This window comes from Entelurus aequoreus, linkage group LG07, assembly GCF_033978785.1.
Source record: "Entelurus aequoreus isolate RoL-2023_Sb linkage group LG07, RoL_Eaeq_v1.1, whole genome shotgun sequence".
Classification (NCBI taxonomy): Eukaryota; Metazoa; Chordata; class Actinopteri; order Syngnathiformes; family Syngnathidae; genus Entelurus; species Entelurus aequoreus.
Window position 1 is genome coordinate 21,233,742 of NC_084737.1, and position 26,859 is coordinate 21,260,600.

The following is a 26,859-nucleotide window of genomic DNA, read 5'->3' on the forward strand; positions in this document are numbered from 1 at the left end:
ATGAAGTTGATGATTTATGCGTTTGTTCTTACCCACTTCTCAGTCAGATTAATGATGATTATACAGGGTTTGTAATAGCTGGGAGATGAGTTTGTCGTTTACTGCTGGTGTGTCAGAAATGGTTGATGGTTATGGTTCAAGTAGCTGCTGCAGATCCACTACATGCTCAAGCCAACACATTTGGTCCAGATTGATGTCTACTGTATGATCGTCTTGTTATGATATAAGGTTATATGTGCGGGTGTGACAGGGAAGCCAGGCATTTATTTCCATCTAACTCATGTTACTTGTGTTCCTCTTCTGTGTCCCACCGCCTGGTTAGATAACCAGTTCAGAATGTCGATCCTGGAGCGCTTGGAACAGATGGAGAGGAGGATGGCGGAGATGGCCAGTCACCAGCAACAGAGCGGTGCAGGGAGTGGTGGAGCTGGAGGAGGAACAGGAGGAACCGGCACAGGGGGAGGTGGTGGAGGGGGAGACAACAGCCAGCCCCAGGTAAACTATGACAAATGATACATCACACATGAAGGTAATTACTATAAATCAATACAATCATCATCAATAAATAGTTAAATTGGGATTCACTTAATGAAATAAATAAGATTCAGACTTTTGATAAGGTTCAATCAGAATCAGAAATACTTTATTAATCCCAGAGGGGAAATTCAGACAAGATGTTTATCAGGATCCTTCTTCTTTTTACTTTGTAAACATGTCTTTGCTTTATCCATGTCATAATTGAATCCAACATATTGATATAATAAAGGTTTTAAGTGTTTTAGGTGCATACAAATGGTAAAATATTTACCTAAGGTTATATTTGTCCTCTTTTGTTAAAAAGAATTGTTGTACATTCTTGGATGGCAGGTTATTGTTTGCTTTGTGCATAATTTTAACTGTTTGCAAATACACCAAATTATTGAATTTCAATATTTTTGATTCAATACATAAAGGGTTTGAAAGTTCTCCAGAACCGTTATGTATATCACAGCTTTGTAAAACGGTTAGTGAATGTAAACAATTTTTGTAGTTATTTCCCCATATTTCTACACAATAACTCAAAAATGGTAACACTAGCGAACAGTAGAGATTGTGGAGTGATTTTTGGTTCAGTCCATATTTTGCTTTATTCAATATTGACGTATTTCTTGCCACCTTATGTTGTATATTTTTATATGAGCTTTAGAGTTCATTTAATCATCTATTATTATACAAATGGAAATGTGATTTATTTTACCCTGTGAATGTCTTCTCCGTCTCTTTGTTTTGTGTGTTTAACTATCTTTCCCACTGTTACCGAACAGCATTATTTATTTTTTACTGTACTTAGATTCAAGAATATTCTGTTTTTTTTTGTCAAACCATCTCTTTAGTTTACTAATTTCTTCTGTTATTATTTGTATTAGCTTCTGAGTGTTCTCTCCTGAACAAAATCTAGTCATATCGTCTTCAAATAGTATTACCTTTAAGTCCTTAGTAACTTGACAAATGCTAGTTAGATTGAACAATTTTGGTCCCAATATTGATCCCTGGTATGCCGCAATATATTTAGCGCTGTAGACGTGTGTTCGCCAAGCTTCACATATTTGGCTAAGTTCTTATCCAGTTCAAGACAAACCCTCTCATGCCTTACAGTTCTAATTTGGTAATTAAAATATCCTACCCGTAAAAGACTGAAATCTATAATTATAACAAAATGAACTTACATTAGGTACTAGTTTTAGGATGTACTCAGTAATGTAACCACGTTATTGTACATTGTTTTAATTCCCAACCCACTTTATGGATCATCATCGTCATCTTTGCTGAGTTATGTGTGCATTATGTCTGTGATTTGCACCACTCATGTTAACAATAGCAGGACACAAAAATATGAATATAAAGGGATGGCTATGTTGTTAGCAGAGAATATAAAACCACCAATAAAAATGTTGCGCTGTTTTTTTTTGGGGCAGTGTGTATCCGGCCAAACGCAGGCCAGCAGCTCCTTCGAGAGTCGTGTCGTGGTGGTTTGTGAGAAGATGATGAGCCGAGCTTGCTGGGTCAAGTCCAAACATTTAATCCACTCAAAGACTTTCCGAGGCATGACACTCCTTCACCTGGCTGCTGGCCAAGGCTATGCCACCCTCATCCAAACACTCATCAAGTGGCGGTAAGAAGAAAATACAATACAGGAGTGGTGCGGTTTTTAATGTCGGTTGCATGCCACCTAATTGTTTTCTTGTCCTCAATCCAGCACTAAGCATGCTGATAGTATTGATTTGGAGTTAGAAGTGGACCCTCTTAATGTGGATCATTTCTCCTGCACGCCTCTGGTAAGAGAGCTTAGTGTCTTTGGTTTAATTAATGATGAAACATTATAGTTTGTGTGGGAAATGTTGATGATCATTTGATCAAATCCACCCAGTGGGTGTCTCATTGCTGCTCTTTCTCCAATGTGTGATTTTCTAGATGTGGGCATGTGCGCTAGGTCACCTGGAGGCAGCTGTGGTCCTGTATAAATGGGATCGACGGGCTCTGGTCATTCCAGATTCTCTTGGCCGCCTACCACTTTCCATCGCCCGTTCTCGTGGTCATACCAAACTCGCTGAATGTCTGGAGAAACTGCAGCGGGAGGAGCAGCAGCCACAAGCTCCTCTACCCCCTGCATCTCACATGTCTTTCTCTCCAGACACCCCTACAACAGACAGTTGGATGCTCAGTTGGGCAAATGATAGTGTTTCTGCGCCTGGTGGTAAAAGAGTAGGTTCTGCTACCACGACAACCACATCCAGCCTCAATCCAGGCAAGTGGCTACCTTTTGTACTTGGCTTCACATTTAAAAATCAAATATTGTGTCAATATTTTCTCTTTATTTCTGCAGCTAACCGTAAAATATTGTGTATTTTGCAGACTTGAGGAGGCCTCGGTCTGAGCCTTCCAGCTACTACACCAGCGAGGGCCAAAGAGATCTTCCACTAGCTAAAAAGCATAAACCCAACCCAGAACTGTTTCAGACACGGCCTGACAAGGCCATGTCCGTTCCTCTTAGCCTAGAGCAGCAGCAGCTCCATAAACTGTCCACCAGCCCCAAGACCCAGCCCTCAGAGGGCACTGAAAATGGCCTGTCGACTGGAGGTAGCACAGGTACAGCCAGATGGAGCCCCAGGGAGAGTTTCTCCTGCAGCAGCATAGGGAGGAAGGGGTTAGGGGTCAGCGGGAGCAGCACTTTGGGAAAGGAAAAGATTGTCACCAGGTTACGCCAGCGAGAACAGCTTGGCATGCTGGTGATGGCAGACAGAGACATGGCTGATGCTGAAATGCTAGCCTATCGGGAGGATCTGGAGAATCAGGACTGTCTTACGCAGATGGATGACCTGCAGGTAAGACCACAAGTTGGCAGGGAATCATTTCAATTATGGCAAAAATATTATTTTGATTGATATTGTAATTGGCCTTAGTGTGTGAATGTGAGTGTGAATGTTGTCTGTCTATCTGTGTTGGCCCTGTGATGAGGTGGCGACTTGTCCAGGGTGTACCGTGCCTACCGCCCGAATGTAGCTGAGATAGGCTCCAGCACCCCCTGCAACCCCAAAAGGGACAAAGCGGTACAAGAGTATTTATTGTACTACCAAAACTCAACTTTAAATATAGTCTAAAAAACACCTGGATATAAATTAGTAACGAATAAACCACTACAAGTAAAATAATAGCAATAACAATAAATACAAATACCAATAGCTACATAAAAAAACAATACAATTCAGTTTTTCCAATTAGTTTTTAATTCAGATATTGTTTACCTTTTACACTTTTTTACCACTGTAGAGTGTGTGCTATTTGTGTTAAATAAAATGTAATAAAACTAGATAGACTCCAGCACCCCCCGTGACCCCAAAAGGGACAAGTGGTAGAAAATGGATGGATGGATATTTTAGTTAATTATTACTATAGTTAATTGAAAGCAAAAATCCTCACATTTATTGGTATAATACATCTTTGGACAATTTTGATCAGTATCTTAAGTCAAAGCATAATCATTGTGTAAATGCATCAATAATTGCTTTAAGTACATCATGCTTGTGTAAAGCACTTTTTTGAAACCTTTATTTTGTTATCGCAGTCAGACCGGCTGTGAAGGGGGAAGTGTGCTGTGCTGTTGTTCTTAGCTTGACGAGTAAACAGGCAACTTGAGGCTGTAAAAAAAGAGTGGGCCTCTCAAGTTAATAAATGTAGCATCGATGATGTAATTTACAACATCACAAACGGAAGAGATATGTTGTGTGTGTATGGATTGTTCTTGCTAGTTTTAGCTTTGTAGTTTAGTCGCTGTTTCAAGGGGCCGTCTACACATTGTTTAGTTAAGGACGGGGCGTTTTAGTGGACTTGGGGATAAATGGGCGCTTCCGGACTCTTTATTTTCCAGAGTAAATGTCTCTTCTCACAATGACAACATTTCACTTACATTAAGGTCAATTTCCTTTATATTATTTTGCGTTTATCAGCAGATTCCGTTTTACTGGTCAATTATGTGACTGTCCGTGGTTACGTGAACCTGGAAATAATATGCCTTACTTCTTCTATTGAGTTTAGTGATTATTGATTAGGCATATAAGTGCTGTGTCATATAAAAAGTAACAAGTAAGTAAGGTTTGCGTACTGTGTATTAAAACCCATGCAAACTTTATGGCGCATGTAAACCTGATCTACTAAGCTTGTGCCCAAAGGGCGCAAAATAGAGAGCACAATCCATTTAATGTGTCTGTGTTTATGGATTTGCAGAATACATGCTAATCATTAGAACAGATTTTTAAACCACTGTGCCGCGGCACACTAGTGTACCGTGAGATACAGTCTGGTGTGCCGTGGGAGATGATGTTATTTCACCTAATTGGGTTAAAAATATTTTGTGCAAACCAGTAATTATAATCTGCAAATAATGTGCCGTTGTTGAGTGTCTGTGCTGTCTAGAGCTCGGCAGAGTAACCGTGTAATACTCGTCCATTTCAGTAGGTGGCAGCAGGTAGCTAATTGCTTTGTGGATGTCAGGGACATGGTTTGTCGTGATCACAATATGCAGAGGACAGCGGGAGGTAGTGTACAGGTGAAAAGGTATCTAATGCTTAAACAAAAGGCAAGTGCTGCTAAGAAAAGGCAATGAAGCTTAGAGATAGCTATGCAAAACTAAACTAAAACTGAACTGGCTGCAAAGTAAATAAAAACAGAATGCTGGACGACAGCAAAGACTTACTGCTGTGGAGCAGCAGACGGCGTCCACAAAGTACATACGTACATGACATGACAATCAACAACAAAATAGGAGCGCAAGACAAGAACTAAAACACTAGACACAGGAAAACACCAAAAAACTCAAAATAAGTCACGGCGTGATGTGACAGGTCATGACAGTACACCTACTTTGAGACGAGCTATAATGATGCATGGTTGGTTATGGTTTGAATTTATATCCAACAATTGCGAGAACAACTTTTTACTGTCAATATCGGCTGCTGAGTTTCATTTTTTTATGTTTTCTGCTAGTGGTGTGCCTCAGGATTTTTTTCAATGAAAAAAATGTGCCTTGGCTCAAAAAAGGTTGAAAAACACTGCATTAGAATGCCCAGATTAGTGAAGAAGATGCAAATCAAATCCATTTATCACACACAATTTAATTCATCAAAAATAAAAATGTTTTGCATCTATATTTAGTACGTCTGAAATGTTTATGCAAACCGGCACATTTGCAAAATGGCTGTGAGAAAGGAGGTGATTGTGCTGCAAACACAGATGATTAAATGCCTACTGAAATGATTTTTTTTTATTTAAACGGGGATAGCAGATCCATTCTATGTGTCATACTTGATCATTTCGCGATATTGCCATATTTTTGCTGAAAGGATTTAGTAGAGAACATCGACGATAAAGTTTGCAACTTTTGGTCGCTGATAAAAAAGCCTTGCCTGTACCGGAAGTAGCATGACGTCGCAGGTTGAAAGGCTCCTCACATTTCCCCATTGTTTACACCAGCAGCGAGAGCGATTCGGACCGAGAAAGCCACGATTACCCCATTAATTTCAGCCAGGATGAAAGTTTCGTGGATGAGGAACGTGAGAGCGAAGGACTAGAGTGCAGTGCAGGACGCATCTTTTTTCGCTCTGACCGTAACTTAGGTACAAGGGCTCATTGGATTCCACACTCTCACCTTTTTCTATTGTGGATCACGGATTTGTATTTTAAACCACCTCGGATACTATATCCTCTTGAAAATGAGAAAGGAGAACGCAAAATGGACATTCACAGTGACTTTTATCTCCACGACAATACATCTGTGAAACACTTTAGCTACGGAGCTAAAGTGATAGCATCGTGCTTAAATGCAGATAGAAACAAAAGAAATAAGCCCCTGACTGGAAGGACAGACAGCAGATCAACAATACCACTATCAGGAGACACCGAACCAAACACTGGACCTGTAACTACACGGTTAATGCTGTGCCGCCTGTCGAAGTCTAGCAATGCTGTTGCTAATGACGCCATTGAAGCTAACTTAGCTACGGGACCTCGTCAGAGCTATAATAAAAACATTATCTCTCCACCTACGCCAGCCCTCATCTGCTCATCAACACCCGTGCTCACTTGCGTTCCAGCGATCGACGGCGCAACGAAGGACTTCACCCGATCATCGATGCGGTTGGCGGCTAGCGTCGGATAGCGCGTCTGCTATCCTCAAAGTCCTCCTGGTTGTGTTGCTGCAGCCAGCCGCTAATACACCAATCCCACCTACAGCTTTCTTCTTTGCAGTCTCCATTGTTCATTAAACAAATTGCAAAAGATTCACAAACACAGATGTCCAGAATACTGTGGAATTTTGCGATGAAAACAGAGCTGTTTGTATTGAGATACAATGTGTCCGAATACTTCCGCTTCAACCATTGACGTCACGCGCAAACGTCATCATACATAGACGTTTTCAACCGGAAGTTTCGCGGGAAATTTAAAATTGCACTTTATAAGTTAACTCTGCCGTATTGGCATGTGTTGCAATGTTAAGATTTCATCATTGATATATAAACTATCAGACTGTGTGGTCGGTAGTAGTGGGTTTCAGTAGGCCTTTAAGTGAGAGAGAGACTATTCCATCTGTGTGGTGTCAACATATTGGGACTGCTAAAAATTAAAAAAAATATTGGAACTATTGTCTATTCAGCAATATAATAAGAATTTTATAGCTGCTGGATGACTTAAATGGATGATTCAAACAAATTTGTTTTGTGTCTGCTGGCGTTTCTTATTTTAAATAGCGGTTGTTTTTTTCATATAGAAAATACTGTCAGCGTGTTAAATATAGGTTCTGTTCTCTATATTGCGATTCGATATTGTAGAAAAGATGGTACAGATTATATTAATGTGCTGCTTGTTCGACAACATTGCTAAGCACCACAGGTTGGAGAGCATTACAAGATGAATACAGAGGTAAATGAGTTTCTCCATGGTGACAGTTGTATTACATGCAAACGTTATATGCTTATTTGTGTTTTATTGTATCCATTAAACCATATCCAATTGTATTTGCAATCCGCAGAGTATGTGAAAATACTGTCTAAACATTTTAAAGTGCCACAAATTCAGTCAGCCATTTTGAATAGTCAGCTTTAAATATCTTCCACAATTTACATAGATTCTACTTCACTGTAGTAATGCTTCTGCACTCTGACCATATTATCAGATCAGTCGTACTGCAAATACACAAACATTGGAAAGAGATGTGCTGTTTATCATTCACAATCCTTATGTAAGACAAGAACACATATGTTCGACTTTTTATGCATTCGAAATCGTAAACAAATAGCTAACAATTGAGTCAACAGATGGAAGGTCCTCCATTGCACCCAATATACACTCTAAAGAACATTTAAAAACCACCAACAAAACTCCATTTACATGTCATGACCTGAAAATTTACCAAATATGAGTGATATTGTTATTGTTAGCACCAACACAGACAGACTATTTTAGCGGCTCATTGAAAACAGTGTGCTAAAGCTAGCTTATGCTGTTATTGTTGACACACTAAGCTGGCGGCTGCTTCTGCTTTGTTTCAAAATTGCTAATAGTTAATTCTAGATTATAGTTCATGCATCTCTCACCTGGTAGTAGACAAATGTGGCCATGGACCGACAGACTGGTCAAGTTTGACATCTCCCGAGATGGCAAAAAAGACGTGGTTGAGGCAACTTTTTTTTAACTCTTTGTGAGGATTGTAATTTACTCTTTATCTAATGAACTATATGAGCGTGCTGTCGGTCCACAATAATACAGTAAGTGTTTGTTGTATTATGGTTAGTTTGTATGTTTAGCACCTACTATAAAACTGCATCCATTTAGCGCTCGGCTTCCAACATTTATTGCTCATCCTCTTTGTGTTGGGGCTCAAAAATATAAGGTCCTGGATCATAATTTCTCCTAAGGTAATCGCTGTTGACTCTCACAAATTCTGCTTGATTTTCATTGTTGTTGATGGGGAAGGGATCTTTGGTTCCTAACGTTACGTAACGAATCACGTGACTGGCTTTGTCATTATCTCTCATAATGGCTCTGGAATCTCCGTGAGATTGATACTATTTTGATCATATCTATTTATTCGCAAACTTTGGGAGTATTTTGGTGTCATAAATCAGGTATGTATGTTAATAGCTTCAATATAGAGGCAACTTGCTTTTCCACTCTACTGGCACTTTAAATAGGACAGTCTGCACCACTTTTGCACTTGTTATTAATTGTACACGCAGTCTAAGTAGATCGCTTGCAATAACCCCCACTCGCACTTGTTATTTGGATCTCAGTAGATCAGGCCCTAAGACTTTCCTGCCATGTTGTGGTTTTATAAGTAGCCCTATCACATAATAAAACCATGTTTTTTTGAGAATTGGTGGTCTTTCAGCATCCATCCCTAGTCATACTTGTTTGTTTGCTTGTCTCAACAAAATAGGCAAACATGATGACTCTGGCAGAACACATCATTGAGGCAACGCCGGAGAGAATCAAGAGGGAGAACTTTACTGCAGCAGACATTTTACCGGTAGACACATCTGGGGTTAACAGCACCATGAACTGGCTGGCCAACTACTTGGGAGATGTAGAGCAGCTGCCAAGCATCCTACACTTACGGTAAGAAATGACTTAGTGTAGAGGGAAGCACTAGCTTTCATACTCACACAAAATGCATCGTCAGATATTGTACATCTGTACTATTTAATTAAACTCAATACAGTGGACCCTCCAATTACAAACTTAATTGTTCTTGATTTGGGTTTGCAATTAATTGGTATTTGGGAACTAATTTCCCTATGAGAAATAATGGAAACATGGGTATTTGGTTCCATCCTTAACAAAAGTCACTATTTTAGTAAAAAAATTGTGATCTGTTTACACTTTGAAGGCAATATTAAGCAGAGATGTGTTGTTGACAAACAAGTCTTTTGAACGACTCTTAGAGTGAAGGATGAGCACAGATTCGCAGTTGCGAGTCTTTTGTTTGTAATAAGTTTTTGATACACATGCAGAAACCTGGTCAGCAACTTAATTTGGATTCCCTTTCACACACTAGGTAGGGACGTATTTATATTTTCATCATGTCCTAATTTTTATTCTAGTTTTATGTATACTTTCATATACATATATACATTATTACCTTACTTATTATTTGTATATTTTTTTCTGTGTTGTTCAAATGCTCTTGTGCTACTAATATTTTTTAGATGAAGGGAAATTCAAAATAATAATGTTACTGTCAAAGCATGGGGATATGGCCCCATTTTACGGAATGTTTTCAACGAAAACACAACATAAACAAAATGATAGACATAATTTCAGGAAAATTCCAATAATATATTGGTGTAAATTGACATTTTATTATCCACATCTTATCTTATAACTGCTACCAGAAATTGTTTCTTTGATTAAAAAAAAAAATATATATATATATATACGTTAGGTCAGGAAAAAACCCAGAAGCTATATCATCCCTACAAGCCTGTTTCGCAGGTTTGTTGACCTAACGTATGTTCCGCTCTACTCCGGTATTGAGCACTGTATACCGGATAAACCACAGAAACCTTGACAATATATATATATATATATATATATATATATATATATATATATATATATATATATATATATATATATATATATATATATATATATATATATATATATATATATATATATATATATATATATATATATATATATATATATATATATATATATATATAATAACGAGCCAGTCTTTTAAACGGCTGTTTGAAAGAAACGGCTCCTCAAGACCCGGCTCCCTACAAAGACCAATAAAGCCCATATGTAATATAAAGTTATTTATCATAAAAATGATAATATTATACAGTATATTGGATGTTAAAAATTATAGTGTTCGTAAATGCAACCCGTCGTGTGTGTGACTGACAACGAGGAAGTGTTGTGCTGCTGGTGTGATGAGGACATGCGTTTGTGCGAGTTTATATACGATGGTGGAACTCTGGAAGGTTGTTAGCGTGTTAAAATCGGCAATAACATTTCAAACGAGCGTCAGACTCTGTCAGGACTCAATAACATCTTCTCCTGCCTCCTCTTCTGCCCCTGTCAAGAGCTTCTCTACCGACTCTGAGCGATGCTGCAGAGCATGCACAAAATTGCTGAAAAACACTTGAGAAACTACACTGAAAAACTTGTATGTGGAGATAAAGGTTGTATGCGGTAGCAGATTTTTTGTTCAGGATCGCTGACGGGGCTGCCAACTTCAGGGCCTATTACAAAAAAAAAGTTGAGAAACAGGTAAACGCTGGGGAGGGGGGTAAGTAAAAAGAAAAAAATATACAGTCTAAGCCTGGGCCCCTGAAGATGGGGTCCAGACTGAGGCCAAGGAACAAAAAAAACTCATAGCCAAAGCACACATAAACATGTGTATAATAGGGTAACATCAATGAACACAAAGGACATTAAAGACATTAAAAGAGCAGAGCTGATGCAACCAGCTGCCACTCCAGCAGTGCCATTTCTACATACTGCTACAAAAGTACAAGTAAAACAACAAAAAATAATTAACCAATAATATATATTGCGCACACACGATTGCACCATGCATAGACAAGCAACCAGACAAAAACATCATTTCAACACCCATATACACTGTGGTGGCCTCTGTTCCACGCCCTCGTCTGCTGGGGTGGGGGGAGCATGGCCAGAGACAGGAGCAGACCCAACAAAGCAACCGAGAGAGCCGACTCCACCCTCGGCTGCCCACTAACTCTCGGCCAGTGTCCAGTCTGCATGGATGAGCGAGGATGTGTCTAAGGAGACCGAGGTGTCCGATACCTGCTCATTCAGCCAAGAAACTGTGAAGCTTGTCCGTCCCGGCGCTCAGCGCTGGCTCGCAGCCCTGTCTCTTCATCCGCATCTCCTCCAGTCTTTCCAAACCGACTCTGGTGTGGCAGAGACCCAGCAGCTGGTCTCCATGGCCAAAAGGCTCCTGGGAGGCAGAACCAGAAGTTCACAAAAAAGCACAGCAGAAGTCATTAAAGTGCCACCCCTTGTCGCACAGTCCCTAAGGGTCCCGAACCAAAAGGCAAAAAAAAAAAACATTGAAAAGAAGAGGGAAACATCAGGAACACAAAAGGAAGATACAAGAGCACTGAGCTCCTGCCAACAGCAGCCACTACAGCGGCGCCATCTTGGAAAAAAAAAGAAAATATAAAACATTTTAAAAAGGCACTGGTTCGTAATTGGAAAACTTGTAATTGGAGGTTCCACTGTACAATATATTTTTATATAAAAAGTCAGCCTTTACAACAAAAATATAGTAATAAACCTAAGTTTTCATTGACATGGTTAGAGCTCATGTATTCGTTTAATTATTATTTATATTAGTAGAACTGCACTGTATCATACTGACATGTGTTTCAAATATTTCTCTGTATAGTAGAGTCACATGTACAGCATGCAAATACAGGAATAAAGTGTTAATTTGGGGTGTGTAGACCGAATGATGTGGCAATGGATTCTATTGAGCACCCTGTGCATAGTGTGCTATGAAATCAATGGTCCCCTTTTTCCCCTCAGATGTCTGTATAATGAAACTTTGACCCCATTGTCCAACCCCAGCCTGAGTCCTGGTGGGTCCCCACTGGGAGAGGGGCCCCTGGAGAGGTCCACACTTCCATCGCCTGCAGACTGGAATGAGTTCCTTAATGCCTCCAACAGCAAGGTGGAGAGAGACCTGGCCCAGCTGACTCTGTCTGACCCAGAACAGAGAGAACTATACGAAGCTGCCCGCCTAGTTCAGACAGCCTTCCACAAGTACAAGGTACAGACCCACTTGGACACCATATAATGTCAGCGCTGCAGCGTGCAGTGAAAAGTGTGTATTCGTACACTTTGGGGCTTTTATTTTATTTGGTCCAAAGCTTCAAAGGGAAGCTATAATTTTCTTGTGTTTTTTGTGGAGTCTTTTACACACTTTCCGGTCCACCTGTTGTATTGTTGTTGTTGTTTTTATTATTTTACGAATGTACACATGACAACATAAACAGAAATATAAAAAAAATGTCCCTGTGGTTTCAGCATGAGAAGATGGCTTGAGGAGAGCATGACCTTGCTTACAGGAACAATTGCATTTTCCCCCATATTGTTCCTCTTATTAGACATTGAGCTTTACCTGCTTTCAGTTTGATGTATTGAGCCTGCTGCTGCTTGTTGTTAACTAGCTCGTCCAACACCTTCTCCCTATTCTGTTCCTCTTCTCCTCACTACTTTTGTTTTCTTCATACGATAAACTGTTTGCTATTCTTTGTCATCTACTGTGCCAAGGGGGACCTTTGGCAACTCAACATTTCCATCTCCCAGCTTCCCACCAAGGCTGGACACATACCAGAGTGGTGTGCACATAAAGATACTGAAGAGACTGGACGGAGCCACCAGAGTGGCAAATAGTTAATAATAATAATTACCTCTGATCCATCCCGCTCTACTCTCCGACAGGGGCGGCCACTCCGAGAGCAACAGGAAGTAGCTGCTGCTGTTATTCAGCGTTGTTACAAGAAATACAGACAGGTAGGAACATTTATTTGAATGCAATTGCATCAGTCTAGGATTCATTTGAATAATGATACTCCAGTTTATTTCATATGAAATCACCATACACCATTAACATTGCATATCTTTCTTTTATGCAAGCTTACATGGATAGCCTTGAAGGTAAAACATCTTCACAACCAGCAGTTAAATTCATCCCAAAACAGTCTGAATCTTGCAGAAAGTACAGTGGTACCTCAATTTACGAGTAATTTGAGATACGAGCTGTCCTCCGCCTCTCGTTACGCTTTGAGTCGTGAGCAGAGTTAGAGTCATGAGCCTACGCCGCCGCCGTTGGAAGTAGTATTTGTCCCAAGATTGTGCTGTTGGAGAAATACTCAGTCCATCCAGGATTTCACTGCATTTTTTTGTGATTGTTGCAGTGTAAAAATCCTGAATTTGTGGCAGCTATTTCAGAAAGTTGCTGGCAAAAGTTGCAATGTTTTTTTTTTTAAATAACATTGAATTAACTTCTGATTTTATGAATGTGTTGTCAGTGTTTTAAATTTTTATACTACTCACTTCAAAAAGCACAGGATTTTAACACAAATTGGAAAACAAAATGTTTTACTCATTTTATACCACACAGACCTAAAAGTAGACTCTAGATCAGGGGTGCTCACACTCTTTCTGCAGGCGAGCTACTTTTCAATTGATTAAGTCGTGGTGATCTACCTCATTCATATTTATAATTTATATTTACTTATTTATGAAATATATGTTTTTGTTAACAAGTTAAAGGTGTTTAATGATAATGTAAGCATGTTTAACACATATAGTTAATATTGTTAATAAATTAAAGGTGTTTAAAGATAATACAAGAATGTTTAATACATATAGTTAATATTGTTAACAAGTTAAAGGTGTTTAAAGATAATGCAAGCATGTTTAACACATATAGTTAATATTGGTAATAAGTTAAAGGTGTTTAAAGATAATGCAAGCATGTTTAACACACATAGTTAATATTGGTAATAAGTTAAAGGTGTTTAAAGATAATACAAGCATGTTTAACACATATAGTTAATATTGTTAACAAGTTAAAGGTGTTTAAAGATCATACAAGCATGTTTAACACATATAGTTAATATCGTTTACAAGTTAAAGGTGTCTAATGATAATAGAAGCATGTTTAACACATATAGTTAATATTGTTAATAAGTTAAAAATGTTTAATGATAATACAAGCATGTTTAACACATATAGTTAATATTGTTAACAAGTTAAAGGTGTTTAAAGATAATGCACACATGTTTAACACATATAGTTAATATTGTTAATAAGTTAAATGTGTTTAATGATAATACAAGCATGTTTAACACATATAAAATTCATTTCTTTCATGAAGACAAGAATATAAGTTGGTGTATTACCTGATTCTGATGACTTGCATTGATAGGAATCAGACAGTGGTGCTGATAACGTCCGCATTTTCGAATGGAGGAGAAAAAAAGTCCTCCTTTCTGTCCAATACCACATGAAAGTGGTTGGTTTTTGGCATCTTATTTGTCCAGCTTCCGTACTCCTTTGTATACAGTGCACACTTTACAAGAAATACTTTGGCGGCAAACTCCGTAGCTTGCTAGCTTGTGCACGCCAGCTTTCTGAGACTCTAATTTAGTTAGTGCAGGCAGGATGAAGCAGAGCTTTTATTGTGCAACTGTGCAGTCGGTGTTTGGAGTTTTGTTGACAGGTACGGCGCTAGAGTCTGTTGAAATAAAGTGTTTCTCGCCTTCCTGTCGGTAATTTTAATGAGCTGGCAGCAGCCAGCGTCATCTCAGAAGACCCTCGGGTGCCGTGAATGTCAATCAAGTGACGAAATTGACGTCATAGTGAAGATTTATGATCGCTCATTTTTAGGACTATTTTTTTAATGCCTGGCTGGCGATCGACTGACACACCCTCCGTGATCGACCGGTAGCTCGCGATCGACGTAATGAGCACCCCTGCTCTAGATGTCAGTAAAAGCACAGACAGTAGACAGCTAATTGCCAAGTACACTGTTTTAATTAACAATAACTAATACTACTGAAAAGGGTGGGGTGCCATCTCCGGGTTGGGGAGGAGATCTTGCCCCAAATGGAGGAGTTGAAGTACCTCGGAGTCTTGTTCACGAGTGAGGGAAGAGTGAATCGTGAGATCGACAGGCGGATCGGTGCGGCGTCTTCAGTAATGCGGACGCTGTATCGATCCGTTGTGGTGAAGAAGGAGCTGAGCCGTAAGGCAAAGCTCTCAATTTACCGGTCGATTTACGTTCCCATCCTCACCTATGGTCATGAGCTTTGGGTTATGACCGAAAGGACAGGATCACGGGTACAAGCGGCCGAAATGAGTTTCCTCCGCCGGGTGGCGGGTCTCTCCCTTAGAGATAGGGTGAGAAGCTCTGTCATCCGGGAGGAGCTCAAAGTAAAGCCACTGCTCCTCCACATCGAGAGGAGCCAGATGAGGTGGTTCGGACATCTGGTCAGGATGCCACCCGAACGCCTCCCTAGGGAGGTGTTTCGGGCACGTCCGACCGGTAGGAGGCCACAGGGAAGACCCAAGACACGTTGGGAAGACTATGTCTCCCGGCTGGCCTGGGAACACCTCGAGATCCCCCGGGAAGAGATGGACGAAGTGGCTTGGGAGAGGGAAGTCTGGGCTTCCCTGCTTAGGCTGCTGCCCCCGCGACCCGACCTCAGATAAGCGGAAGAAGATGGATGGATGGATGGATAATACTACTGAATTATATTTGTGAAGTTAATCATATTTAAATACCACTTTTCTCTAGAGACTCAAAGCGCTTTACATAGTGAAACCCATTATCTCCATCCTTAAGGCTACATTTAAACCAGTGTGGATGGTACTGGGAGCATGTGTGTAAAGTGTCTTGCCCAAGGACACGGCAGCAGAGACTAGGATAGCGGAAGCGGCAATCAAACCTGGAACCCTCAGGTTGCTCGCACGGCCGATCTACCAACCGAGAAATACCGCCCCATTGAAGACATTGGACAAAGTTGCAAGGCCACACATAATTCACAGGGATTGGTCGAATTTGCACGATCCCAGCATCACAAAGTCCTGGATGGACTGAATAAGTAGTTAATCGATTGTTACACGTTGTTGTTCTTGCTTCGGCTTCACAAGAAACAAACATAAGTTATGATTAGACAGTAGAGAAGCTGCAGACTCAACAAACTGGACAGTCGAGCATTACCTTTGGTACACAGACGTACATATCACTTATAACTCATGTAACATATAAATCTGACTTTTCCAGTCTGTCACCCAAATCCGTCTATGCCAGGGGTGTCCAAACTTTTTCCACTGAGGGCCGCATTCTGAAAAATCAAAGCAAGCGGGGGCCATTTTGATATTTTTTATTTTAAAAACCAATACAATATATGTAGAAAAAATATACATTTAGGCCTCCACTCAGGCTTAGTCCTGGGGACCCCAAAGGGTTTTGGTCAAAAAAATATTAAAAATGTGTCATTATTCAGTATTATTATTTTTATTATTATTCAAGTTTTAAATCTCTAGATCAACATTAGGTCTATCTGTCAATATAACGGTTTTAAAGATTTAAGTTGTATGCTCTTGTTGCCAAAAAAAAACCTGTTTTTTTGTGGAAAAAATACAAAATATGCAATATTTTCACACAATAACATTTTTAAGTGGAATATTTGAGATTATATAATAATTGGAGCCTTAAAAAGGTCAATAGCTCATAACAACATTGATTTTAATTCATTATTATTTTTTGAGCAATGACACTTAAAAACAAATCACACTAAAATTATTGGGGATCCAAATAATTATAGTTTTAAAAAATAAATCTTTTTTTTTTTTTTACCGTTTCCTTTTAACACAATAATCTCGAGATCAACTTCAGATCTATCCGTCAATTACACATTTTATTGTTGTTTATGTTTTTCGTTTGTTCGTTTTAGGCCCTTCTTTATAAAAAACAGATCAGTTTTTTATATGGCAAACACAAAATATGCAACATTTTCCCCCAAAATATCTCAGATGTGACGTAATTGGAGCCTTGAATAGGTCAATAATTCCTAATGACATTGAAGAAAGAAACAGCCTGCATGGCAGCTTTGTGTTGAGTATACATTGCGACATTTTCTTGTTACATTTCACCTGTTTGCTCTTTTATACCACTTATCATGTTTTTAATTGTTTTCAATCGTATTTTTAAAATGTGCCGTGGGGCCGTTAAAAAATGACCTGCGGGCCACAAATGGCACCCCTGGTCTATGCATAACATAAATAGCGATTTCCTAGTTCCTTTTGTTACATGACAGAACCAGCCCATAGGAGACACATACAAAAGTATGTTCCCCAAGGTAAATGCTGAACAATATTTTTACATTACTTCATAAAACTACTGTAGTATTGTAATCTTTTTCAAACAATATTTCTGATGTAAGAGTTGTTTTTGTCCTTTCAAAGGTCAGTTTACATGTTCAAATTGTGATGCTTTGAGTTGGCCAACCACTGATTAACATGATTTTAATAATTTTCAATGGCCGTTGCTGATTTGGGATACAAGTGTTTCAAGTTACGAGCTCGTCATGGAACGAAATGTGCTCTTAAGTTGTGGTACCACTGCACAAGTTCAATGACAGAGCATGATATTTTGATTTTTTTCTTGCTCACAGTATGCACTTTATAAGAAGATGACGCAGGCCGCCATCCTTATCCAGAGTAAATTCCGTAGCTACCACGAGCAGAAGAAGTTCCAGCAGAGCAGGAGGGCTGCCATGCTCATTCAGCAATACTACCGCAGCTACAAGGAGTTTGGCAGGCTCAAGCCTCACCACCGTGGGTCGGCCGCTGCCCTGGTGCAGCACAAATTGAGGTAGTCATCCATCGTCAGGGGACTTTAGCCATTTTGGATTATGTTTGTTAGGGAGGTGATGATACGCTCAGCTCACCAGACGAGACAATATTTTGACATGATCTTTAAAAAAACTGCATTGACAAGGACAGGGACTTTTTTTATTTAACTGAGTCATGAAACAATTATGCAGGTGCATTTTGAAATGCATCATGGTTTTGCGGGCATAATCTGAGCATTAGTGTTTGACTCTTGAGCTTCGTTCCACAAATTGAAACGAAAAGAAAAAGTTAGACAATTTAAATCAAAATTGATCAAATTAAATAAACCTATTGCTGCTTGAGGTGATGAGCCAGCATATTTAAAGTGCTGTTCCATTGTGTCTTAGCATCCATGTGATTACTTTTGTTTGGACTCTGATTAAGGAGAGCAGCTGAGCGTCTCACCTGCCCAAGCACAGTCAATTCCATGTTGCATGAATTGTCAGTCACGGTGGCTACGTTGTGATTTAGTTCCTTAAGCTCCACGTCCGTGTCAGCTGTTTGTAGAACTTTAGCCCTCGTGTGAACTTCAAAAAGTGGGTGAAGCTTCTGCCTTGTGCTACAAGAAGGCCTTTTCTGAATCGAGAAATATCGTCACGTTTTAAAGGGTAACTGCACTTTTTTTGGAATTTTGCCTGTCAATCACAATCATTATGAGAGACGAGAACACACAAGTCTTTTTTTTTATTATTCTAATGATGATTAAAAAAAAACGCTTGAGCGATGTGGCTAATGGGAGTCACCGGTGTAGCCTTCAAAACCCTCCAACATTTTATATACACACTGAAAGTATATATATATAATATAGTAACAGACACGTTCATAACAATATGTAATATGTTCAATATTTACCGTATTTTGATCATTTTAATCATTGCTGGAACAAATTCTTTGGCACATTTATTTCCGTTTCCATAGCAGCGCACTTCTGACTACTGGCAACAACCCCTTCCTGATACACACGAGTGACAGATTTGAAGATGACTACTTTTGGACAAATGAGGATTCACAACCTTATCTTTTTTAATCGGAATTTATGGAGAATGAACTAGTGCTTCTCAAAGCCAAGAGTGAGACGTTGGAGCAGGCGGAAGCCGAGAGAGTGGGGTGAAAGTGAATCAGAGCTGCAAAATGTGGAACTTGAAGCCAAGCTATTTCGACATAAATGGAGTGCTTACCCATAATTAACTGAAATAACAGTCCCAAGCCAGCTGGAACAAACAGACAACTGTCCATCGAGTGTGTCACACTTTATATTGATCATGATACATGCAGCATATCATGCGTGTATCAAGACAGACAGAATGCGTTGTCTGGCTAGCTGTGTACAAACAAAACATGAAACTTTACAGATATTATTCATGTTTTTTAGTCAGTACAGATTGGTGTCTTATCGCATTGTGTTGTGCATTACAAACATTAACGCGTTTCATGCTGTCGTAGAGGCTAGCTTATCTCTTGCCGTAGTTAGCTTCTACGGCTAATACCATAGCACGCCGATGTGTTAGTACGCTAGAAAAATAGTTCCTCAGTGTTCGCTCTTACAATAACAACGTTGTTACAGTTTTGGTTATTATACAAGTTACGGAACGTAAATGAAGTATTGTTGGCAGTTTTTGAATGCATTTTTAAAGTAAAATGGATTGCTCCCATTAGCTTTATTGCTAGCCACCAAGAATAAGACAATTTTTAATGTTAGAAAGTGAAAAAAAAAAAGAAGTCTTCTTGTCTCTTATAAGGATTGTGAATGATACGCAAAATTCCAAAAAAAGTGCAGCTCCCCTTTAAATCTTGCAAGATCTTGTGACATCTCGTCATACCCGTAGTGTTTGCAAAATGTGTATTCCCTACAAGTTGGCAACAAAGACTTTAAACACAGTCTGCAACTTTTTCCAACTTTTGACAATGTACAGTATTGAACTACAATATATTTACTATATTATGTACTTTATATCAGTGGTCCCCAACCACCGGTCCGTGGATCGATTGGTACCGGGCCGCACAAGAAATATATATATATTTTTTTTTAAATGGTTTTATTTTTCTATTTTTATTAAATCAACATAAAAAACACAAGATACACTTACAATTAGTGAACCAACCCAAAAAACCACCCTCCCCCATTTACACTCATTCACACTCATTCGCACAAAAGGGTTGTTTCTTTCTGTTATAAATATTTCAGGTTCATACATTACATATCAATATAGATCAATACAGTCTGCAGGATACAGTCCGTAAGCACACATGATTGTATTTCTTTATGACAAAAAAAAAATTAAAATAAAAATTAAAAAAATAAATAAAAATGTTCAAGCGTTGACCGGTTCGCAGTTACAAAAAGGTTGGGGACCACTGCTTTATATAGTATACTCTCCTACTGATTTTGACATCTGTTTAAAGTTGCTAAGGTAGCTGGGTGCCAAAGTTTATATCATCATGTTTTAGTTGTTGTAACTAGGTAACTTCCGATGGGGAGAAAAATGGAGGAGACATACGCACGCATCCCACTCGTCCGCACCAACCTGACAAAATGTAACTTTTTATAGCCACCCTCCACAAAGATGCCCCTTTTGCCTTTCACCCCTCCTATTGCTATCAAACCATTGGCTATTTGACTTCGGGAGGAGGGGAGAGTTTGACATCACAAGTTGTCCGTTTCTACTTCATGTGTCAAATCCATCCTTGTCCATCCCAGTTGTTAGGATATTCTAATTCAATTTGGCATGTATTCTGACTATAAATTCAATTTCAAGATAAGCGAGCTTCTCCCTAACAACCACCTGTCTCAAGGGATGTCGTTGTCCTCCTTTCCATTTAGACTTTCTCTCAAGGGGTTTTGATATTTGGGTGTATTTATCACTGCTTCTGCAGAGGTCCTTTTCAACTGGAACTTTCACCAGCCCGTCGATAAATGTACCTTTTGGTATGAGCTGCTGGTCCTCGATTCCTTTCTTTCTGACTGATAGGTAATTTGATAAAAATGCTGATTCTCCCTAAATTCCTCTATTTGTTTTAAACATGTCCAATTATTAATGGGGAGATCCTTTTTCATGAGCGAGACAATACAATGTATTCGTTCTTGTGGTTCCCCGAGTTGAAGGAGCTGTTTTATAACTTGCATTGCCAAATGTTATCCAATGCTACTGGGCATTCAATATTAACAAGCTTATTCATTAGCTCGACAGAGGAACTGACACACGCCAGTCTTGGGCCCAAATTGAACTACAGTCCTCAAGGCTTTCTCTACAATCCCTCTTTACTGCCAACTAATAGCTGTCCTAGGGACATCTTTAACTCATATCAAACTGGGGAAAAAAAAGTTTTACTTTTGACAGAACTTGGCAGTCCTTGGAGTATTCGAATTGAACCACTTTCCACCCCCACCTGAAAAAAAAATATAAACATACAACAGGAAGCATCAAGATAAACAACCAATAGAGAATAGTACTGACTACATGGAAAGATATGCAGTGATCCAGAAATTAGCAAACGCTGCAGCTCAACTTAAGTAGTGCTGATTACTAACAACACACATCTGCACCACGAGTGCAAAGCGAAGCTGCTGCGAAAGCAGAACATGGAAAAATGCTGGGAAAAATAAGAGTCTGATTGGAAATTAACATTTCCATAGGTAGAGCATAACAAAAGCTGTTTACAACCTTCTAAGTACCGATTTTAACAATATGAGAGCCGCGAAATAACACCCACATCGCCATTACACTCGTTTAATGTATTATACGATGTAAACAGGTGCTGCACATTACTGATGTAGAATTGATCACATGTAATATTGATATTTTTACGTATTTAGCCATTTTTATGCTTGAAAATGCTTATTTTAGGCCAAAAATACACAAAACATGCTTAAAAGAAAGAAAATCTGCGATAGAGCAAAGCCACAAACTTCTAAGCGCGATGTGGTGAGGGATGACTGTACAACACAGTAAAATTGAGCATATTTCAAAGAGAGTTGCAAATGGTTAATAATCATAACTAGTTTTAAAACTGTACAATTTTGAGTTCGCACATAGCCCTTTAAATAATGTCAACTTTCCCCACACTATTTGTTTTCTTCCAGAGGTTGTCTGCTCACCAAGAAGCAGGATCAAGCTGCCAGGAAGATCATGAGGTTCTTGCGTCGTTGCCGCCACAGGTAACCCTCAAACACACACACACACAAACACACACACACATGCATGCACATGCATAACACGTTATGCAAAGTCTCACGTTGATTGCACAATCCTTTCATGGCTAATCAGTAAAGTGCATTTTGAAAGACTCAAGTTTCATTACCTCGCCCATCTGTGAATTATTTTTTTAAACCTGTTATGTGGTATTTTCATTGGGCGTATTAGGTGGTTAAAAACCAAATATTCATGTTCCAAAGCTCCAGCACCCCCTCACTGTAATTGGCCCCCCCACCATTCCTCGCACCCTCCTGCAGAGTGCCAACTGTGTGCTAATAGCTGTCTGGTATTGTTTTGCTGTTTATGCCAAGCCCCTTGATGGACCATAGACTGTTCAAGCGGGTGAGTGCTGCCTCAGCAACTCAGTTCGTGTCTCACTCTCTATTCCTCTCCGTCTCTTGCTCCTAAATAATAATTGTCTCCACCTGAGCTCTCAGCCTTTGCATTCTCTCTCTCCCTCACTCTCATTTTCTTCTTTTCTCTTCCTGTCTCTCTCTCCTGGCTGTCCACCGACCCAACTTCCTCCTCCATCACTTTTGCTTGATGCCTGCTTGCATGAGGGCTGCCAGCTGGAGCCACAGGTGTACGACATGCTCAGATTCAGCCAGACCTTTGTCAAAGTAACCAAAATGCTTAAGAATGAAAAAAGGGGTGAAAGGGTGCAACGGGCATGTTGCCCTTTATCTGTTTTTCTCTCTTTGGGACTTTTATTTCAGTTTGTTTCCTTTATACAGAAAGACCATTTGAGGGAACGTGCAGGGTGCTTCTTTTGATTGTGTATTGCTCATGCTGCATGTCCACTGGTGACAACTTTGGACATAAATGCATGCTATGGGCCTGCTGTTTTCTCAAGTTGTCTCTCTGTTTTATTGATTGGCTGCTTGTACTGTTTTTTGACATACTGCCAGGGACCAAACTCAAAAGAACTGTTTAATGTTCAAAAAAAAGATAAGGACTACATGCATGTATACTGGAGGGTGACGAATTGAAGGACAAACTGACCAAAATTGGCATCAACTTTTCTCTCGACTGCACATGTGTCAAACTCAAGATCCGAGGGCCACATCATTTAACGTGGCCTGCAAAAGTCTGGCAATGTATCTTTCTTTATGAGTGTACTTCAGTTTTAACATTAAAAAAAATGTAATACATGCAAATGCAGTTCTTAACTCATTATTTTTTGATGCAACAAGTTATTCCAAGCTGTATTTTTTGTCATTGAGACCCTTCAAATTAAAATTCTACACTAGCTGAACCAAAATATCTGCGTGTCACTTTGACTTCTAAATTCCAAAGCAAGTAAACAATGATGGTAATCAAATGAAGGGACAATTGTGTAATGATTTCATAAAGCGGCCCTCTGAAGGCTTCCGAAAAGGCGATGTGGCCCACAATGGAAATTAGTTTGATGCCTTTGCTCTACTGGGTGAATTCAAACATATTTTCCCCATTATGTATTGCAACAATGCAATAATGATCAATAGCTGAAGCTTCTAAACATACTTAGGGGCATCTTCTGCATTTATTTATGTGAACACGCTACATGTTTCTTCATGTTCCTTTAACTCGTCAGCCGTCTGTTAATCATATCTGCAAAAACAAGCAGGCAGCAGTTGTGCAGCGACTTGCGATAGAAGATTGTCTGGAGTTTGTTGTATAATAGATCAGATGGTAATGAAAGCATATAGGTCACAAGGGGAAAAAATCAATAAAATGTATCAAACTGGGAATTACATAACTGAGGCGTTTCTCAAGGCACCCCTTTAAGTCCTCTTCTTTTTAGCAGTTACATGCGTTTTATCGTAGTGTGATTTATGTAACTAAGGTGTTGCTGTGGCTTGTTAACTTCTGATGCAGTCGGTAGTCATTTGTTCAACTTCTTTAGTTATACTAGTAGCGTTCCTCTCGAGTTTAGTTTAAAAAAAAAAATTGTAAGAGAATCACATGGACGCTGGTTCCCTGGAACAAACAAAATAGGACTAATATGAAAGGAGAAGTCCGGCCCCCCTGTCCTTAGTTTTCTGGACATGTGGACCCTAAAACAATTTAGTTGAAAATCTCTGCTTTTTGGAGTACACATCGTGAGAGGATGCAGCACACATGTATCCGCTACATACACATTAATGTCACAATAAAAGAAGAACCTGAGCAAATTTTAGTCAGCTAAGATCGTGTCGGGTGGTACTGAAGAGCTATTAGCATTTATCAGGCTGACTGCATGTTGGTCATGGTGCTCGTATCTTCTGTGGCCCCACACTGGTTCAAGGCCAACATTGAAACAAAATGACTGTATATGACCAGTCTTTTATATGAGGATGTGATCCCGTTATTGACCTTCAGTATTTGTTTATTCCTGCATTTTGTCTAAATACTGTAGATCAGGCCTATTCAACTGGCGGCCCGCCAAAGCTTTTGGCCAGCCGAACATCACCCAAATAGACTTGATAAAACCATTAAAAAACTATGCCCATGTATGCAGTACTCCCACCACCCCACAGGGGGCAACGGTCAAAATGAAGCAGCAGTGGGTAAAGGAAGACTAGTCATTCAACCGCCTAATAATTTAAATAAATTGCGAACTCTGACTTTTAACAAGGATTGAACAACATAGTATGAATGTTCTACCCCCGGGCAAGTGCTCGAGTCATTGTTTCCTGTCGAACCTTTTAAGCGACGGACACATAAGCTTCATCACGAAACTTGGTCAAACAAACATTTGTAAGTAGGTATTGTGCATAAATATATTTAGTTGGTTTTGTATTGAAATTGCTGACTTTTTGATGACTTCTGTATTCATGGTCATGTTGTTTTAGTAACTCTGGCGAGCAAAGCTTGTTTAATGCATGTAGCGCTACATTTGACCAGTAGAGGCAATAACACTACACCTTAGGTTTAATTGTGATGAGTCACGTTCATTGTGTGCAATGTTTGATGTGTAAATGTTGTTTACGGGGACGGCGTGGCGAAGTTGGGAGAGTGGCCGTGCCAGCAATCTGAGGGTTACTGGTTCAATCCCCACCTTCTACCATCCTAGTCACGTCCGTTGTGTCCTTGAGCAAGACACTTCACCCTTGCTCCTGATGGGCCTGGTTAGCGCCGTGCATGGCAGCTCCCGCCATCAATGTGTGAATGTGTGTGGGTGAATGTGGAAATAGTGTCAAAGCGCTTTGAGTTCTTTAAAAAGGTACAAAAGCGTTATACAAGTACAACCCATTTACCATTTATTTAATTTCTATATGTGTAAATATCTGTCGTATGTTGTGTGAATATATTAACACTAAATCTTATTTATGTAAATACACAATGAACATTATATTTTTGTAATGTTTATTTATGTTTATACTTAATACAAACCTAAATCAAGGAAGAAGTGTAAAGAAATAAAACTGAGGAAGGAAAAGACTACAAAAGAAGGAACATCACCCCTCAACAAGCCTCTATTTATTCATGCTGCTAACTAGTAGCATAAGATGGAATCAAGTAGGGAGGGTAGAATAATGAATTTATTGACAGTGCAGTGTGAACGCCGATGTGTTTACTTTGTAATTAAGTAAACGCAGTCTCAAAGGAATACAACCTGCGGAGGGACTTTCTGACAAAACATCCACATTTCCATGTCTGGCCCCTGAGCCCTCGGGCTCTTGAAACTGTAGTTTCATTGTGTAGTTGAACAGCCCTGCTGTAGATGTTATGGGTTTTTGTAGCGGGAAGTTAAGAAATTAAAATATGAGATTAAAATATATCGGCAAAGGGAATATAATGTAATTATTTTTCATGACCACATATGCATTTGGAATTGAAAGCATTTGACATGAATGACGTATTGCATTTCATCCTAAAAAAAACATATGTAATGACCAGTGTTTCCTTTCACAGAACAGCTCTAGATCCTGGCGACAACAGCGTTAACATTGTGATATCAAAGGTTCCAATTAAAGCTATATTAACATGTCTCTATCCCTCTGTGTCTTTCTAATATGCAGGGTGAGAGAATTGAAAAGGGCCAGGGAACATGAGACCACTCAGAAGAGCCCCCTCGCAATGTGACATCACTCCTCTAACACCTCCTTTTTTATTTGTATTATATTTTTTCGGGAACAAGACATTATACAACAGAAATGGATGAAAAATAGCATCAGTGCAGTGTCACTCTAACACATTTTTTTCCACACACACATATATATGTATATATATATAAATATATATACACATATATATATATATATATATATATATATATATATATATATATATATATATATATATATATATATATATATATATATATATATATATATATATATATATATATATATATATATATATATATATATATATATATATATTATTCTTTCTACTGGATTTCATTGGAGAGTGGCAACTTCTACTCCGGAATCATAAACTTCAGTGGGGCAAGAGGGGTGCAGAACGTTTTGCTTTATGGCATTTTTTTGCACTTTTTTCTGGACATGATATCAGACTGTGAAGAAAGAAAACGCAGGACAAACCACAGGAGGTCTGAGGCTTGTGAATAAACGTGTATAAAGGCTGCTGCTGAATATCTCAGACCATAGGGAGACCATACTGGATGACTGTAATTGTATTTCTGATTTTTTTTTTTTTTTAAAAGGGGATGGATTTTTTTTTTTTATCCGAATAAATGAGTAAACCCACATCGCCACATCAG

General features: G+C 39.1%; 1 protein-coding gene across 4 annotated transcripts in view; it reads left to right on the forward strand.

Moving 5' to 3' along the window:
* The window catches only part of LOC133653500 (calmodulin-binding transcription activator 1-like), a 91,696-nt gene extending 65,329 nt beyond the window's left edge, over nucleotides 1-26,367 (forward strand). For 2 of the 4 annotated variants that reach the window (XM_062052835.1, XM_062052836.1), the window contains 13 exons: nucleotides 323-495; nucleotides 1,956-2,152; nucleotides 2,237-2,315; nucleotides 2,452-2,785; nucleotides 2,893-3,362; nucleotides 8,969-9,147; nucleotides 12,097-12,340; nucleotides 13,015-13,086; nucleotides 13,210-13,230; nucleotides 17,760-17,959; nucleotides 22,061-22,135; nucleotides 22,484-22,514; nucleotides 26,156-26,363. In XM_062052835.1, coding sequence (XP_061908819.1) covers nucleotides 323-495; nucleotides 1,956-2,152; nucleotides 2,237-2,315; nucleotides 2,452-2,785; nucleotides 2,893-3,362; nucleotides 8,969-9,147; nucleotides 12,097-12,340; nucleotides 13,015-13,086; nucleotides 13,210-13,230; nucleotides 17,760-17,959; nucleotides 22,061-22,135; nucleotides 22,484-22,514; nucleotides 26,156-26,188 — 2,108 coding nt within the window. In that variant the 3' untranslated portion in view covers nucleotides 26,189-26,363. Of the gene's footprint in view, nucleotides 1-322; nucleotides 496-1,955; nucleotides 2,153-2,236; nucleotides 2,316-2,451; nucleotides 2,786-2,892; nucleotides 3,363-8,968; nucleotides 9,148-12,096; nucleotides 12,341-13,014; nucleotides 13,087-13,209; nucleotides 13,231-17,759; nucleotides 17,960-22,060; nucleotides 22,136-22,483; nucleotides 22,515-26,155 lie in introns of all 4 variants that reach the window. The other 2 variants (XM_062052832.1, XM_062052833.1) reach the window with 2 other exon arrangements.
* The last annotated feature ends 492 nt before the right edge of the window (nucleotides 26,368-26,859 follow it).